The sequence below is a fragment of the Oreochromis niloticus genome, linkage group LG15 (assembly GCF_001858045.2).
Source record: "Oreochromis niloticus isolate F11D_XX linkage group LG15, O_niloticus_UMD_NMBU, whole genome shotgun sequence".
Classification (NCBI taxonomy): Eukaryota; Metazoa; Chordata; class Actinopteri; order Cichliformes; family Cichlidae; genus Oreochromis; species Oreochromis niloticus.
In genome coordinates, this window is record NC_031980.2 from 12,783,520 (window position 1) to 12,801,769 (window position 18,250).

Here is an 18,250-nt window from a genome sequence, read left to right on the forward strand (position 1 = left end):
TAAGAGGTGGGGCGGAATTCAACACAGGACTGACACAGGACTTAGGAGATGCATCGGGCCCTTCAGCTGATCCATCTACCATTCAGCTCAGTTCAGTTCAGTTGCCTCAAGGCACTTTATATTGTAGAGTGCCTGTAATTATAAAAAAAGATATGCTGTGGAATGGAGCCAGAGATTAATAATAACTATTGATTACATGTAGAGTGGTGTGTAAACACATAGTGAGTGAAAAAAATGTGAGTGAAGAAGCATTACGTCAAGCCCCCTGCAGCCGAGGCCTATTGCAGCACAACTAAGGGAGGATTCAGAGTCACCTGATCCAGCCCTAACTATATGCTTGATCAAAAAGGAAAGTTATAAGCCAAATCTTAAAAGTAGAGAGTGTCTTTCTCCTGAATCCAAACTGGGAGCTGGTCCCACAGATGAGGGGCCTGGAAGCTGAAGGCAGTGCCTTCGCTTTCTGCTCCCATTCTCCTTTTAACCACAAGTAAATTAGGAGTCTTAGAGCAAAGTGCTCTGTTGTGGATTTTGAGTTCAATTCTGGATTTGACAGAGAGCCAATGAAGAGAAGTCAGTATGGGAGAGATATGCTTTTTCGCTCAAGTCCCTGCCATTACTATTGCTACAGTATTTTCAATCAACTGAAGGCTTTTTGATGATTTTTTAGGTCATACTGATAATAACGAATTACAGTAGCCCAGCGTAGAAGTAATAAATGCATGAACTAGTTTTTCAGCATCAGTCTGCGACAGGATTGCTCTAATTTTAGAGATATTGAGCAAATGGAAAGAAGCAGTCCCCCATATTTGTTCAATATGAGCACTGAAGAACACATTCTGGTCAACAGTGACTCCAAGTCCTCAGTGTTACTTGAGGCCAACGTTTTGGGTTTGTTTTTGTTTTGTTTTTTTAACCTTTATTTATACAGGTATTCCCATTGAGATTCGATGTCTCGTTTACAAAACACAACTCTTTCGGACAAACACATTAAAATTACAACAATAAAAGAAACAATAAAATGTAAGGCCATCTAGACTAAGCATCATGTTAGGTACCATATTTCAAAGTTTTTTAGGGCTGAGTTCAATAACCTCGGTGTTATCTGAATATAGAAAAAGGAAATTCAAGGTCATCCAGGTCTTTATGTCTTTAAGACATTCCTGCAGTGTAAGTAATCTATGTGTGTTATCTGGCTTCAAAGTTGGCTATCATTTGCATAGAAGTAAAAACATATGCTATGCCTTCTAGTGATACTGCCTACAGAAACATATACATCATTGTGTAAAGACGACTCTCCATTTACATGAACAAATTGGAGACTATTAGATAGATATGATTCTAACCACTTTAATACCTACAGCATGCTCTAATCACTGTAATAAAATATTAAGGTCAACTGTATCGAATGCAGCACTGAGATCTACCAGGACAAGCACAAAGATGAGTCCACTGTCAGGGACCATAAGATCTCGCTACCTTCAGTAATGCTGTTTCTGTACTGTGATGCATTCTGAAACCTGACTGAAACTCTTCAAATAAACCATTCCTCTCAGATGATCTGTTAGCTTTTTAACAATGACTCAAGAACTTTTGAGAAAAAGGAAGGTTGGTGATTGGCCTGTAATTAGCTAAGACCGCTGTGTCAAGGAATGGCTTTTTAAATAAAGAATTACTTACTTGAAGCCTACAGCCTACAATGTCTACAGCCATTTGTAAAACATGGTGGAGGATCTGTCATGATTTCGGGCTGTATTTTACTCAGTGTTGGAGATACTATCAAAACAATTTTGAAGACAGAAAGATACTGATTATGATTCACTATGCAATCCTAGAAAGCATCTGATTGGCAAGAGCTTTATGTTTCAGCATGACAATGATCTCAAACACACTTTCAGTGCAATAAAAGCATAACTGGACAGAAAAAACACAATAAAACACTAGCAGTGTGGGATCATCTTGACATAAAATGGAACAAAAGGCAGCCAACATCCAAAGAAGAGCTTTGAATGTCCTTCAAGAAGCCTGGAGAATTATTCCTGAAGCCTCCTTAAGGAGCCTAAATTCCAAGAAAGCTTGCCTATGATAGTTGGCCATATCAAATATTAACTTAAAAGGTGATTAGAACTGTTCTTTCCCCACTTTATATACTATATGGATGCTTGCATGTTTCAATAAATACTAAGTGATGTTTGGGTCAAGACTGCACATCACCGTACTTTGCTCAAAAAAAATAAAACACTGGACACATCTTCACTCCACTCACCTAAACATGTACTGTATTTATTGCTTATTTAGAGCCACCAGTGGCCTTACACTTCACAGTTCAAAATGTCATATAGGCAGTCACCTGGGCATGAGAGAAAACCCAGCATAATTTCACTGCTTTGTTAGTGGACTTTAATCCTGTTACAGAACACAATAAGGAGCAAAGTTCATTTGGCCCCTGCCAATAGTAATCAAGAGCACATACAAAAAAAACAAAACAAAAAAAAAATCACCACAAATATCTCATAAGCATCTTTTCACTTTGTTACAGAACATATGAAAGCTTTGAGACGTTAGTGCCTGAGACATTGTTTCATTTCCAACAAAACCTAAATTGCAAAAACAGTTCCGCAATTACATGGTCAACATGTAAATCAAGACATCAAACAGTTTCCCTAGGCCTGTTAACATCATACAAAAGATACACTTTGATTCTCAGGTAGGTTCAGTTTTTTGTTTTGTTTTTGTTTTTTTAATAAAAAAAAAGAAGAAGAAAAAAATCACAGCATCACAGCAACAGACATATGATACAGAAGATATTTGTGCTTTTAGGAAGCCAAAAGGCTCTGGCTTATAGTGAGATGGTTATGATTCAGAGGTCAGACACTCCGGCCATTGAAAGATACAGGATTAGTTTTTCTATTTTCATAGCTGCTGGCAACTGACATGAGTAACAGCAGTTTTAGTGCGTATTAAAGAGATCATCCCCTTTTTTAAGATCATGAAGCATCTGCGTACTTGATGATGTTTATTGATACAACTAATGCCTACTTCCTTATTACGTAGTTTCGGTCTTGACCGACCGGTGTTCATTTTGTTGCACAGTATAACTGTTATTATTCTTGAGGCTTAAGTTCACTGTCACCAAAAGAATGAAAATGCCAGCTGAACATCAGGCAGAAGGTGTGTCTGAGCTCCACACACAACCTTTGTGGTAAATGAGCTCTACTGAAGGCTTTACTCTGTGTCCGGCTTTTGGGCAAAGGAATGCTTTTGTAGAAAATCGTTTATGCTTTGAGAGGATTATTCCACAATTGTTGCATACGCCCCACAGTGTACTAAATATATGTGTATAGACAAAAGGAGAAATTACTGCCAGCTTTCTAATTCTACAATGCTGGACTGCTGAAAAAGCACTTCCTTTAAAAGCTGGTGTACTCCTTTAATGTTGGATAAGTTTTTAATTCTTCCCTGATTCTGTCACATGTAAGCTAGAAGTTTTCATCCTCATCTCTTCGGGACAATATGAGCTGCTTTCTTGGACCTTTAAGATGAGGGACACTGGAAGGGGAGTCTAACACTCCTGAGTCCAATTTAGGAGTGGAAATGCATCGTGGTCCAACCCGGCCCATGAGTCCACGGACATCTCTGTGAAGGGCTGGATCACTGGGGATTGAGTTGAGGCGAACGCCTTGCTCCAGAGCCCCAAGGTCCCGGTCCAAACGGGGGTTACTGGCACTGCTTGGAGATTGGGGATCGGCGCTGAAGTATAAGGTTGAACTTGATTCTGTAGGGCAGAAATAGGGTTCTGGGCTGTCTCCAAACATTGATTTACCCTCTGGTGAGCTGCGTTTGAAATCCGATGTGGGCGACTCCATCGGGCTCTCCATCTCCAGACTGTCGTCTTCTTCCGGTTGTTCAGTCGACGTGGGTTCGCTTACGCTCTGGAACTCGTCTTTACAGTCCGAGAGGGGTGCCAGACCTTTCCCCTGAGACTCGGAGGTGGAGACACCCTCACAGCTTCCTCCAGCTGTAATTGTGATGCCCTCGTTACTTTTAAATTCTTGGTTGTACTCCTCTATGTCTAGTACGGCCGCTGCTCCCCCAGCCCCATACGCCCTGTTGATTTTACCAAGATCTCCTGTTTTCAGAGCGAGGCGGATCAAGAGCCAGTGGTGGTGGTAACATGGACAGGAGCTGTTAGGCCTGCCCCCGCAGTTCCCTGGGTGCTCCAGCAGAGAACCAGCAACACCTGAGAGGGAGAAGCTGCCATGGTTTTGAATAGAATGAGCTGGCAAACTTTTGTCCCCAAGAGAGAAGGAGGACTCCCCTTGTTCTATGCATGTACTGCCCATGTGGTTGTGGTTTGTTCCCTGGGAGATCTCTGTGGACTTGGGGTGCAGGAAGCGGTAGTATAGGACAAGAGAGGTAGCACCTAAGAAACAAAGGAATATGAAATTTTAGTTTTTAGTGGCCCAGGTATGTTTTGGCCTTTCACAAGCAATTAGCTGACTACATAGTCTGAATCACAGAGGGAGGCTGGAGCAGAGATCACAACAGCCACTTTGGCTGTTACTATATTAATTCTATAATGCATATCAACCTCAAAAAAGGTTTCACTTATTTTTTGCCATCTTACGATCTCATCCCCACTCTTACTTATTCAAATAAAGAGATTTAAAATATCCCGCACAGTAAAATCTCACACATGAAGAGTATTGTAAGTAGGGCAGCATATCGGTAGCTATGTTTGTTGTACAACAATACCTCTAAGAATTTGTGAATAAACACGAGGGGATTTGTCACTTGGATATGACAGAAACTAATAAACAGTGTGACATTAGTGTAACTATGACTAATGTCCCAATACAAACAGCAAATTCTCTAGAAACAAATGACTCACCGAGGAGAAAGCCACACAGCACAGTGGTGGGAAGGGTCATGCTGTCCCATGATGCTTCGCTCAGGAAGTCAGAGGCGGCCAGCAGCAGAGTGGCATTCTCTACAAGCATGAACTGAAGAAGGAGAGAAGGTGGCACCATCAGTCATCTGTAGACAGCTTTACGTCACTGTGGGCTTAGCACACAGAGGTGAGGATGACATTGCAAACTTATGTATCTATATCTGTTTGTCCCTGCTGCCCTGTGAGTAGGCAGATGAGACAAAGCTGCACAAAACAACATAATGAAAACACAGGAAAAAAAAAAAGAAGAAAAGTTGAAGAATAATAACTTTAACTCATGCCATACTGCATAAAAACTGGCCATGCGGAAGCGCGAGGGTCCATCTTTGACATTGAGGAAGAGGAAGACGTGGATGAGCCCCATGACGCCATTAAAAGCACGCCAACACCAGGGGCCGGTGCAGATGTCTGGTTGCTGTGATACCAGCCAAAAGGAGGCCGTGAGCCAGTGAAAACCTGAAGGTTAACATAAAAATAGAATAGAAGGTCTACAAGTGCAACAGAGGATCCATATACAGTGTGCAACGCTGATGCAGAGGCAAAACAGAAAACTGGATCAAGAGGACATGTCACAGTGCTCTGAGGATAATTACATAACTCAGTGGTTAAATGGGAGTTGATAGAAAATGTTTTTTAAGCTCAAAGTCATAAAAGACATGGAAATCTGTGCGTGTACTAGTCATTGAGTCTCCTGTTAATGTAATGTACTAGTTTAATATAACTGTACACTTTCTCCGCCTTTCAAGTGTCTTAACAAAATAAAACTCGCTTCTCAGTGCTCACCTGCTACTCCACAAACCCACCAATTAAAAACCCTGGCAAAGAATGTGAGGCAGGTCACCCTGGCACCCAGCATGCATGCCCTCCACACCAGCTGGCACAGCAGGGCTGCTGGAGGCATGTCCAGGTGGCCTGGCCGTATCAGACAGCAGGCTCGGCTGTACAGCACCAGGGCCCACGCAATAGACAGCACACACAAACCACAGCAATACGCCACTGTAGATAAAACATGGACCAGCATAAAAAAAAAATGTTATCTCTATATAACAATTTACAGGCCATAAACATCACACAGAACCTGTGATTCAACTGAACATAAAATTACCTGGTGATGCGATGCCCACATCAGTAGACACCACGATGTACGCCTGCAGCAGGCTCTGAGGCAGCGTGAGGACAAGGGCTTCCAGCAGCCAAAGGGCAGCAACATCTGCCTGCTGCATAACAGCAGCTCCCAGATCAGCCACTGAGCCCTGCATGCGCAGCACAGACCTCATGCAGTCCCACAACCTGCCAGAAGATGGAGACAGAAACCAGAGCAGGCATAAAATATAACCCACTCAGTAAGGTTTCACAGTGATGTGAATAATTTTTTTTGCCCTGTACTTTAACAAAAACTACAAATTATTACATTCTAATAAAGTACTCTGCATTTATAATGTATCTACGTAAAGCACATCGAATGGAAAAAAATGAGCTTACCTTTTGAAGATGCCCAAGTGCAGGATGTGTATAACAGAGAGGTAACATCGCCTGTCATCACCATCATCATAGTACCACTTCACACTTAGCAGCTGAACTGCTGTCCCCGGTAGAAAGAGGCCAAGTGTGAGGCCTGCCCACTGTGTCTCCTCATTCCAAAGGTAAAACCCTATACAGTAGATCACTGACACACAGACACACATATACAGAACAGACACCCAGATGCACAATGGTATCAGTATTTTGTGATTCCAGTTATTCAGATTTTAAAGGACACACAGCTCACTTAACCGAGCACTAGTGAGGCCATATTTAAAGCTGCAGAGTCATGAGAGATGCATGCTTCATTAAGTAAATTTAGTTTTAAGAAAAACTCTTCTAATGGGATGGCGCAAGCTCACAAAAAAGACACCAAAATCATTCCACACCACTTTAAAACAGCCATTAGCTGTTTCTTAGCTTCACTGGTGCATCTTTATCAATGTGCCACTCTACTGATAATCTAAACAGCCATTCATTTATGCATGCATTCACTTTTTAAATTTTTAATTATGACAGGATTTCTAAAGTGTGAAGCTCAGGCAGCAGCACAGTATTTTTATCTTCTGGTAATGGTATACTTGCTGAAGACAAAGTCACACTCTGTACACATCCAGGTATCCTCCTGTGTCCTGACCTTGCCCCATTGATCTGCACAGTCAGGAAATCATAACGCTGTGCTGCACCTTGTTTTCAATACAGATCCTAGATGTGCAAAAATTACTTTGGAAAAACAAGTGTTTAATATGTTCAATCATATTTTGGGGGAGGTCTAAGGTGGAGAATTATAATGTAAAAGTTGGGCATTATGTGAATATTGATCAGCGACGGCAATTTAGTAACACTTAATTAAAGTCAGTAGTTAAATTCAATAACTTATCCTGTTATACGATCACAGGAGGTCTCGGGGGGCCCAGTTTGGCCAACAAAGGTGGACTAACCAATGCCGATATTGGATTGCAGTGCACACGGAATTCAGCTAGGTTTTCCCATTCAGTAGTAACGGCTGTGCCATAGCATCTCCCAAATGTGCTTCTTCTAACGTGAAGTACGGCCGCAGCTGAGACGGCTCCAGCACGTAGCATCATTTTCAATCACATTACAGCAAAAGAAAAGAAAAAAAAAAAGAAGCCCAACATCTATTTTCCACGAGGTTGAGTTTCAACATGTACAGCACGCGAGCTAGCAGCCCGCTAGCGCTTGGAATCCCCACTTACGAGCGCTCCGTTCGGCCACAATAACCAGCCCCGACACGGCGAGCAGGACCGCCTGGCACCACGCTATCCAGCACCCGCTCCGCCGCGCCGCCGACGGCATCCTGCGGGCGACCGCTCCTGCGGCGTTTATCATGATGCGGATAGGTGTGAAGGAGGACACACCGATGACATTATCCTGGGCATCCTTTGGCCCCCGCTTGGTACATCCGCTCTCCTCCTCCTCCTCTTCTTCTTCTCCCGCTGCCTGCCCCCTGTCAAAATATCTGACGTCACAGCACGTTTTAAAGGCGCATCAGTTTAGCGAGCCTCTCCTTCCTCCACCGTGGAAACCTCTTCTACATCACGGTCTATTTCTTCAAATCTTTTGTGACGGCTGCATCTTACATGGTAGACTGCTGATAGACGGCAGACTGATCTGAGCGTGAATTTCCTCGCATGTGGAGGTCGCAGGTCACGGTGTTTACAGCTGTGGTTCTGGCGTGTTTTTTGTCTGCCATGCCCGACTAATAACAACAATAACTGAAGTTCATCCCCCACATCACACCGGTGCACATCTCTGTGTCCTAATCGGGTTTCAAGGGGCCAAACAGCAGAAAAAGCTCCCATATTATGTGTGTTAACGCTGTCTAGGCCGAATAGTGTTTTCTATTTTGGCACCTTGATTATGAATTAACCTTAAGAGTACACCAAATCTGAATGCTTCCGTCCCTCTGGTATAGTTTAGCCCTAGGATAACGACTTCTGTGAAAGAAGACTGCAGTTGCTATTCATAAGCAGGACTTGTGTTACTTGTTGACTCTGACTTGTTTTATTTATTAATTAATTCATTTTTTACTTTATGTGCATTCATGTTATATTTGTTTTAACAATTTTTTGTCATTTTGAAAAAAAAAACACAGATTTTAATCTAATGGGGCTTCCTGGTTAAATCAAGTTTAAATAAATAAACACTGAATAAAAAGGAAGATTTAATTTCAATTAATTGAAGGTCATGACATCAGCTGGAGTCTTTCCTTAATAGTTCATGCCCCACTTACAGTAGTTCTACGCCCCATATTTTGAGGACTGTGTCACGATTGTGTCATTTTGAAAGCCATTAATGACACCTACTTGACCCACCACTTCTTTAATTTACTTTCTTAAATGGAGAAAAAGCTCCATAGCAGTTTACAAGAGCCAATTACCTCATCATCACTAGCACAAATTGGCACTTTTTTAACCTTTTCCACAACTACACTATTTTAGGTTTTAGCAAAAGAACCACAGAAGGATACTGGATAGAAAATCCTGTAATAATTCTTGAGTATAGCAAGTATAGCTCTGTTAATATAGAGATATGGTTGCAGTTTTATTCACAAGCCTGCGCTATACGAATCAGCGTTCATTGTGAATAAAAGTAGTCATCTTAAGTCTGTTTTGTTCTCTTTGTTTGATTTTTAATTTATTTATATGTCTTACTAAACTCTGGAGTCACACATTGTGGGTGAAATGTCTGACAACTGCCTAATACCAAAACTCAAATATAGATATACGTGTATAAAATTATTCACAGGATATTGATCATGAAGATAATCTTGTTCAGTTTTGTGTGTGTGTGTGTTTTTTTCTTTTTCCTTCCATGATGACGGGTTGGTATTTACTGGTTGTGAGTATCCCAAGACTCATAACAGGATGTTTATCTGCAACTCCGATTCAGCACTGTATACTCACCCAGAAGGCAAGTTGAGGTTTCTTTTTGCTGTCATTTCAGTGCTTAACCCACTTACAATATAAAGTCATGCTTGTACAGTAATAGTTACTTGACTCAAGGGACACAATTACGCATACATACAAAAACAGAAACATTCAGTCTCACACTAAAAACCACATTTTAAAGCAAACATCTTTGTTATTTTTAATGCATAATCACATGTGTAGTTGTTCCATCAAGACATTCCAGAGATATAAAAGTCAAAATATCAAAAAATGTGTTTTTTTGTACATTTTAGATTAAAAGTAATTGAATAAATTAACAAAGATCTATACATTTATTTTTTTAAAAAGTCACTTTTTTCCAGGCCAGGCTGGTTAAGTCTTGATTTTTCACATGCTGTGGTCTATGTAGAGTATAGGCTAGGAAATCCATGATTGAGATAAGGCTTTACTTCAAATAGGGCAGTAACAGACAGCTGCTGAGTTGACCTGTAAGGATTATATGGATGGATTAGCAGGGCTGTCTTAGGGCTCTGTTATGCAGCTTGACTCCAGCTTGATGCTGGCTGGATGCAGAGGTACAGGACTGCTGTGATGCAGCTGAACACCCGAGCGCTCTTTTGCTGATTTGTAGTTGGTTCTCTCAGACTCCCCTCTGTCAGCATCCCGGTGGCCCGAGACACGGGTCTCTATCTTCTGTATTAGGTCGGTAACATTCCCCTTGTCCATATCAACCTCTGCAGCCATGGCTTCAAGCTCCTCTGCTGCCTCACTCACGTCAAACCTCTCAATCTCAGAGTTAACTCGACATAGCTCCTCTGACGAGTATCTGTGTGAGGCCAAGGGCAAGAGAGGGCAGAAGCCTTGGAGGTGCACTTGGAGGCTGCAGTAATGGAGATAGGCACAGGGGCAGTGAGGACAACGGTGTGGTCGCTCGCCAGTGTGGAGGCGCTTGTGGAGTTTGAGGTGGATGAACTGAGTAAAGCGAGCAGGGCAGAGCTTGCAATGGTAAGGCTTCTCACCTGAGTGTAGCCGCTGGTGGGTCTTCAAGTTACTAGTGCTGCTGAATCGCTTGTGGCACACCTATGTAAAAACACAGCAGAGGGGAATCTCTGTATGAGTCTTTATTTTGTTCTTAGTCACATAACCGCTGTGATGTTTTGATGTTTTGTTGCTGACGTACAAACTTTTAGTCCACCTACATATTTACTATGAGAGTGATATAAGGCGTCTAATGCTTTCCAGCAATTTCCGACAGCTGCAGCCTTACCTTGCATTCATGGGGCTTTTCTCCTGTATGAACCAGGTAGTGTTTCTGCAAGTGTGCTAGCTGTGTGAAGTTCTTATTGCAGGTCTGACACCTGAAGGGACGCTCCCCGCTGTGTACTCGCAGATGAACCTGAGAAGATGTCGGAGATATGACAATTTATTTGTTATCAATCAAACAAAGGAAATCAGAGGAACTGGTTAATTCAATTATACTATACTCTAGTCACTGTATTCAACTGGTGGTTGTCATTTTCTTTCACACTGCTTTAATGCGTTGAAGAAGAACTAACCTTAAGGTTAGACAGCTGCCCAAAGACCTTTCCACAGATGTTGCATTCATATCGGATCTTTCCATTCTGCCTCATCAGAGGGTAGGACAGGGTCTTGTAGCCAATTATCTGCCCGCTTTGCTTTGTCTTGCTTAGGTCCATTGCATCCTCAGCTTCACTTTGCGTGGCAGAGGTAAAATTGGAAGGGAGGCAGTTTGAGGAGGCTGCCATTCCCTCTTGCGGCGAGCATCCTCCAGGAGCGAGAGAAGGCTGTGCTTCATGGATTTTAGTGACCATAGATGAGGCGGTGGATGTGGCAGGCATAGCGAGGTCTGTGTGAATGTTGGTGGGAGGGGAGTGTTTGAAATCTCTGAGGTCGTGTGAGGGGATGCTGAGGTAGGCTCTTCTTTTGGATATGAGGTCCTTGTTGTCTCTGTGCTCACGGATTGGTGAAAGAAAGAGGTCTGGTTTGGAATCAGAAAGTGCACGTGTCAAGTCTTTGCAACCGCTGGTTAAAGGCGATTGAAAATGTGCATAGTTGTGAAAGGGCGATACATGGGGTGAGACTGCCAAGTGAGATTTCAGTCTATCACGGTAGAATGGATATGAATGAGGTAGAAGGCCAAGTGAGTAGTGGGGCAGTAGATAGGGGCCGTGCATTAGAGTAGAGTTAGCGATATCGGGCATACAGGGATCTTGGTAAGGCTTTGCTACGGGAGGGCCTTGACTGTGCTGAAAGGCAAAGTGGACATTAGCAGGGACAGGAATGCTTAGTGCTTGCCTTTTGGCAGCTGGAGGGCTACAGGATGGCAGAGGTGGTAGAAATGCATATCTATTAGCATGCATAGATTCGGAGATAGGCTGAGGTGGGTAGACAACGCTGGGACATAAAGGAAAATCTGCTGAGACATTTGTCTGAGGCAAAAAACTGTCTAGACGTCTGATGCAGTTAGAAGGGGATTTGGAGGGGTCGTCTTGTAGGATTTCAGAGACTGTATGACCTCGTTTCCTTGTTGTCTTCTTCGCTGGACTCTGTTCTGTTAGACAGATAAGCAATAGAGAAAGATCATCAGAGACAGGAGACTCATTTCTTAACATTCACTAGGTGTAACATTATCATCATTCAACTAACTGACACTTGCAGCCATACAAGCACATACTCGTCTTATCAAGCACGCGTGTATGTTTTCTTTCTTAATCACTATGCACGTTTGCTTTCAAAAGTACCTACGCTAGCCCAGCTATTTACTTTAAACTTCAGGAGATGCACTTTTTTTTATCAGATGCGACTGACCTTTGCACTCTGTGAAAGTGGACACCAGAAATGAAACAATGGGGATCTGATCATGATACAGATAGCACAGAGAGCAAGAGTCAGTGGATACAGTGTGCTATTTGCATTAGAGGGCTGGGCAGTTGAAGGTGTATTTTCTGTCACAAGCCAGGCAGGATACACAGTGTACAGGAGACAAAAAAAACAACTTGTCATTTTGAAGTGACAAATAAACTACAGCTCCCAAACAGATATAAATTATTTTATAAGGTGGATTGAAAATCTGGATTGAAATCTGCATTTCATCTAGGTAAAAAGATACTGCTTCACTGACTTTACCACAGAATAAACAAGGGACTCAAACCGACAACAGAGAGGAAGACCAAATACAGTGGTATGCATGTACATTTCACCTACTTTTAGACACAATTAACCCACAAGCCACACAAACAGCACATCTCTTATCTTTTGTTCACTCCCAGGTTACCCTGCCCCCACTCCAGGGAGGCCAGCTCTCAGCAAACAAACAGCCAACACTGAGTGAGATATCAATCTGTCAGTTGGTCACCTTGTCAGGAAGTTCAAGTAGTCAGTAGAGAACTTCCTACCTCGCTTCCTCCTTAAGAACCAAATAAATAAATGGAGTCGTGCCAGAGTGCCGTCAGCACCTCTAGCGGCCTCTTTTTGTGACTGTGTTTGACTTTGTATTTTGCTGCGTGCATGTGGTCTTTCTGCTAGCATACGCATTCCTACTGTTTGTGAATGAATGCCAAATGCTGTCTGGCTGAATGAGCCGCCAGCAGCCTTCTATGTGGGAGTTTAAAAGGGAAACTGAAACATTGCTTAAAATCCTGAAATTGGTCTCATCTTACGCCAGTGCTGCTGCTGCACCTGGAGACAGCTCTTCTCTGCTTTCAAGTCTCCACTATCCTCCTTTGTGTTCTGCATTAACAAAGGAGCTATGGGTGTGACGGAGTAAGTTCTTAAACACCTACACAAAGAGTGTGTCAGTCGGCTGGCGTTTTGACTGGGGGCCTTACTTAACAATGACAGAACAAACCAGATACGTCTCGATGCGTGGGCACGGTGTTAGTTTCTGTTGACTTCAGCAGCACTCGGTCCTTGCGCATTCCTAAATTGACAACACACACAAAAACACACGCACTTACCGTTTTTGTCGATAGCCAGCTGTCCCAGTGGAGGGTAGTTACAACGCTGGGCAAACTCAGAGCAGTACCACACCAGAAGCTCCTGGCCTGGCTGAAGCCGTTTGGTGGTGTAGAAGAAGATGTCCAAGCCACTCTGGCATGCAACCAGGTTCTGCTCTTCCACAGAGCATGCTGGATTGACGTAACGCATCCAGTTGCTCCGCTCTTCATTCAGCCCATCCAGAATGTGGTGTAAGCGCCCCTCTGAGAAGACCTATAGCGTGAGCAGAACAAGAGATCAGAAATAATTCACTTGATGATTAGAAGTGAACCTGAAACCATGAAGTCACAGTTTCCTCGTGCCTTTATGGTAAATGCTGTAATTTCTTTCATGTTGGATAGGCGCAAGTCTTTGCAGCACACAATATGAGTTACAAAGGGAACACTCAAAAAGAATATCTCTGTATGACTGGATTGTAGTATTGGGTATACTGTTTCACCCACTCCTTACTCTCACCTGTTACATTCACGGTGAAGTTATTCACCTCCTCCCTTCCTCTGCGATTGTACAAAAGTGTTCTTTCTGTGCTGTTGCTTGAGTCATGGCTGCATTATTAACAAATTGTTAGACTGTTGCAAATTTTGGTTGGGGTTGCATGATGTCAAGGTTGCTGAGTGTATACTATAGAATTACACAGGAGCATGTGTGCAATGGAAGATGCCCTGATGCTGCTGAATATGTAACATAAACAGTTCTCAGGCTTGAAGCCACTTCCTTGCTTAGTCAGTGTGAGAGTTTGTTAGTTTGGAGAAGTGCGGACATGTGTATGGTGTATTTACTGGCAGTGATACCACTACTGTGAGAAGCGAAGACACAGGAGAACCGCTGCGTCACTGAAACCAAACAGCTGTGTGTGTGCTTGTGCATGTGTGTGTGTGTGTGTGTGTGTGTGTGTGTGAGAGAGAGAGAGAGAGAGAGAGAGAGAGAGAGAGAGAGAGAAAGACCTCAGACAGAAGTGCACAGAACGGGCAAACACACTGACATATATGATGCATGCACTTTTGAAAGCTATCAAGTCAAATGGCATTTAAAAACACCAGACCATTGACAAATTTGACTCATACATTGACAGGATGTCAGACGTTGACCACATTTGCTAACTCGTGCCACGACATAGCCAAAGCAGCATCTCCAGTCAGTCAGAGATACAGGATGTGAACAGTTCTGAAAGGCACATCGTTGAATTTAACATTTAAGTTTGCAGAGTCTCACATGAGGTTTGCTTACCCTCCAAAAGTACTTCCTGTCGGCGTCTTTCGGCAGAGTTTCGTTGGTGTAGCTCTCCCCCACCAAAGGGCCAAAACGTGTTCCCTTCGGAATGATCTCCTTAGTCATCACCCCAAGCACCTGTTAAACAAAGAGAGCACATAATCAGTTAATAGAACGGAAGATCTAAGCAAGCAGTTAAATGCACGTTTAGTTGTTAAAACATCCTAAAAGGGATGAGATTCTTTGGAATACAGCCTCCAAAGAATCTGGTCAATTCACTGAATATTTTTGTCCCCTGGAGACACTTATGTGGAAAAAAGGAAAGCAGGTTAAGCAGGTTGTCCTTATTTTATAATATACAGGCTGAGAGGTTTTTCAGAGGCTGTGACTGAATGTGTTCTTTCTTTCACATGTTAAATATTTAATAAGCCAATCGACCAAGTTATCTTTAGTTTCTCTCCCATATTAAAATTTCACTACTAGTCTTGTTCTGCTACTACCAGGTGTGAAACTCACTCCTCTGTCTCAGTCCTCCAGGGTGGGGAAGAGTGGATAAGGTGTCATGGTCACACCCCAACCAGCACCTTGAGCTCCATGTTCAAAAAGCAAAAGCCCTAAAGCGACGGTAGTGTATTTCTCTTTCATCTTTACACTGTATGTATCTGACCCAGCCGCTATAGACTCAGGCCTACAGTTTTGTCGTTAGTTTATCAAGATATTTTTGTCCTTGCATTCAATGGCTTTGTCTAAAGGCATCATTTGACTTGCCCTTGTGTCACAGATTACTGTCATGTATCCTGTTCTTTAGTGTCAACCAGACATTTCTTATTAGAAGGTCAAAGTGGTAAATGCAGGTATTTTACTGCAGATGTCAGGGATACTTCCTCTGATCTCCCTTCACTACCTTCCTTTGCAGACTTTTTGTAGAGGAAATTTAGCGTTTCCTTTTCATGACTAGTTCTTTGCGGTTAACCTTTTATCATGCATTTACCACACTATATGATTGTCATTTCCTTATCCACTCACTTATATATAGATGAGAGGATGGAAATAATTCTCCATGCTAGATGACACATATTTTACCTGGAAGAACATTTAGGGTATTATGTATATTATGGGCTTTTGCCTAATGGTGTAATTTTCTGCTGGAACAAAGGGATGGGAACCTAAGATAACTACTAATCATAGAGCCCTCAGGCTGAGTGCCCAGAGTCTTGGCTATTGTGTTTGTGTTTGCTTCAACATACACATAGCAGAGAGGAAAAGCTCAAATTAGACAACAATATGTCAAGTACTTCCCACTGGAGGATAGATGAGAGGATGGAAGGATGTTGGAGTGACGCAAAGAATCGTCATTTACTAAAAACATGCAGAGCTACTGAACATCACATAGCTCCTTTGATATATTTGAACTGGGACTATTTGTCTTCATAAATGTCTTGCCTGTCTTTAAAAGAACAAACACGGAAGGCCTTGTGTACCTCTGCTGAGTCGTGGCAGCGTTTCAGGGCCAGGTTCCTGGGCAACGATCTCTCAGCTCGTGTCTTGCAGTTGTTTTCGGACTCGCCTTCCAGAGGTTGGTCCTTCACGATGTAAGTGCAGTTCTCCTCAAAGTCTGCCTCGCTCCATGATGTCATATCAACATCGTGTTTTCCTGGCATCCCTGCAGTGGCACCCACAGTTTGAGCTGACTTCTCTGAGGTTAACATGATTGAGGTACATGAAGAGGCGGCCTATGGAAAATAAAGAAAACTGCTCTTAAATCCCTATGATTCTATATCTAATTTTATTATTAAAACCTATTTTGGTTCTACAGGGTGGAAGGCAAACCTTTCTTTCATAAAAACAGCAGATGCAGAATCGAGTCGAGTTTTGAATGAATCTAAAAGCAGGTCCCAGATTGTGAAGTGTGATATAGAGAAGGAGGCAGTGGGATGTTTGTGATGCTGTAGAAGTAGAGAAACTAACTTTCCCGTCAACTGCCAACACCGGACAAACAAACTTCAAAGTGGAACCTTCAAGTTTGCTGTCCCATTGGCCCCCCTCTGTCCTTTACATCCTGTGACTCAGAATACAACCCCGGGGCTATAACGGAGGTTCCTGTGCACGTCAGCCCCGAAGCAGGACCACTTTCACAAGGAAACCCGCACTACCAGGGAATCAACCAGACTTCCTCTGAACTGACTGAGACTTGGCTGTCGGCCAGGTCTTAACACTCTATAGTGACTATTTACCGTATTAAAAAGCCACAGAAGGGCTGCTAGAGTGAGATATGCCTGATTTCAGTCCACAAAAAACCCATAATATTAAGACACATGTAAAAAAACAAAAACAAAAAAACCCACCAATTGATCAAAAGCAGTACATCTGCTCATTGATTGCCAGCCCCAAAGTGGCTCCCTTTCCTAAACAACCGCTCTTAATTGTCGAAACAAAGAAAAGAAGTGCCACTCTACTCTCCATTTCCTTTTCTTTCTGTCCTTTATTTTCACTCTTTCCCTTCTCACGACATTGCGACTGTCAGGCAGCTCAGCCGCGACAAAAGGTACGGCTCCCAGACTGAAATAAAGAAGAGTGAAAAAGCGGATGGCAGGCTCGTGATTAAAAGACAACGCTCAGATGTGTTGTCTGAGAACTTCTTCCTTTGTAGACTCATCAGTTTGCCTCTCAGATAATGGTAGATAAGCCTGGTTCTTGCTAATATATGGTAAACACTCATGTGACTTATGTTCCTTACTGATGAGAGATAAAAAGTCAAGTCAAAACTTCACTCCTGAGGGAATGACTGCAAGGAATAGAAATTCTAAATTCTCCACATTTATGTATAAATAAATCTACAGTCAGTAAGCCGCGATAGAAAGCCCACCGCTCATCTTTTTGTTGTTTTCAGCACTAGTGGTAGAAACTGTACTCAGTGGCATATATGCTGCAATAACAAAAGAATGTCAACGTATTCTCAAATGCAAATAAAAGTTCAAAGAGATGAGATTTATATGTGATGTTACACCTTATTTTTTTTTTCTCTGAAGTGTCACCACAGCTGACTCGCAATGACTGTCACAAGTGTGACAGCTCACTCCGAAACCATTGAACCAAGTGACACAGCAGAAAATATATTCTGAAAAATCAAGACATGAGTCAAGAGCACACAGCTGTGGCTCGGGGGCGACATGTAACGGGCTGACTCTAGAAAGCACACTTTGAGATTGCGCTTCGTGGGAGAGTGTCGTAATGCAGAAAAGAAAAGTCGAGCCAAAAATGTCTAACCCTTCTTAAACATGCTGAAATCGTTAGAACAATCGAAATTATTCCTGTAAAAATTAAGAAGATGATCTGAGACAGATGTTGCAGACTTACTGTAAAGCCTTGTGAGGAGCCACACATAGGTCAGGCTGTCTGTGCCCTTCTTGAGCTTGAGTGTCTAGAAGCAACCAGTGGCTGTTCTCTGCCTCTTGTCTTCTCTTCCTCTCTCTCTCTCTCTCTCTGAGCAGACCTCAGTATACTGACTGCGCAACTGAGCAGTCAGTGTATGTGAGTCTTGCTCACATACACCGTGTGTGTGTTTGACAGTGTAAGAGAGAGAGATACACTCCCTTTCCTCTCATGCTCCCTCCCCCTCTCTCCCCTTTGCCCCATGACTCCT

General features: G+C 42.7%; 2 protein-coding genes across 4 annotated transcripts; both read right to left on the minus strand.

The window, feature by feature from the left end:
* Positions 1-2,249: 2,249 nt before the first annotated feature.
* On the minus strand, positions 2,250-7,974 carry xkr5a (XK related 5a). Its single transcript, XM_005463228.4, has 7 exons — positions 7,687-7,974; positions 6,431-6,614; positions 6,054-6,238; positions 5,732-5,944; positions 5,235-5,404; positions 4,889-5,000; positions 2,250-4,420 (listed from the first exon to the last, which is right to left on the minus strand). Exons 1-7 carry the CDS (start codon positions 7,817-7,819, stop codon positions 3,477-3,479), a joined length of 1,941 nt encoding a protein of 646 aa, XP_005463285.1. The 5' UTR covers positions 7,820-7,974; the 3' UTR covers positions 2,250-3,476.
* Positions 7,975-9,299: 1,325 nt separating this feature from the next.
* On the minus strand, positions 9,300-18,154 carry prdm1c (PR domain containing 1c, with ZNF domain). 3 transcript variants are annotated; one of them, XM_005463227.4, is made up of 8 exons: positions 17,965-18,154; positions 16,089-16,340; positions 14,626-14,745; positions 13,359-13,611; positions 10,938-11,953; positions 10,649-10,777; positions 10,401-10,461; positions 10,017-10,261 (listed from the first exon to the last, which is right to left on the minus strand). In XM_005463227.4, exons 1-8 carry the CDS (start codon positions 17,989-17,991, stop codon positions 10,152-10,154), a joined length of 1,968 nt encoding a protein of 655 aa, XP_005463284.1. In that variant the 5' UTR covers positions 17,992-18,154; the 3' UTR covers positions 10,017-10,151. The 3 variants fall into 3 exon arrangements, with proteins under 3 accessions (XP_025755036.1, XP_005463283.1, XP_005463284.1); XM_025899251.1 differs by having other exon boundaries at positions 9,300-10,461; positions 16,089-16,270; XM_005463226.4 differs by having other exon boundaries at positions 9,300-10,461.
* Between the last annotated feature and the right edge of the window lie 96 nt (positions 18,155-18,250).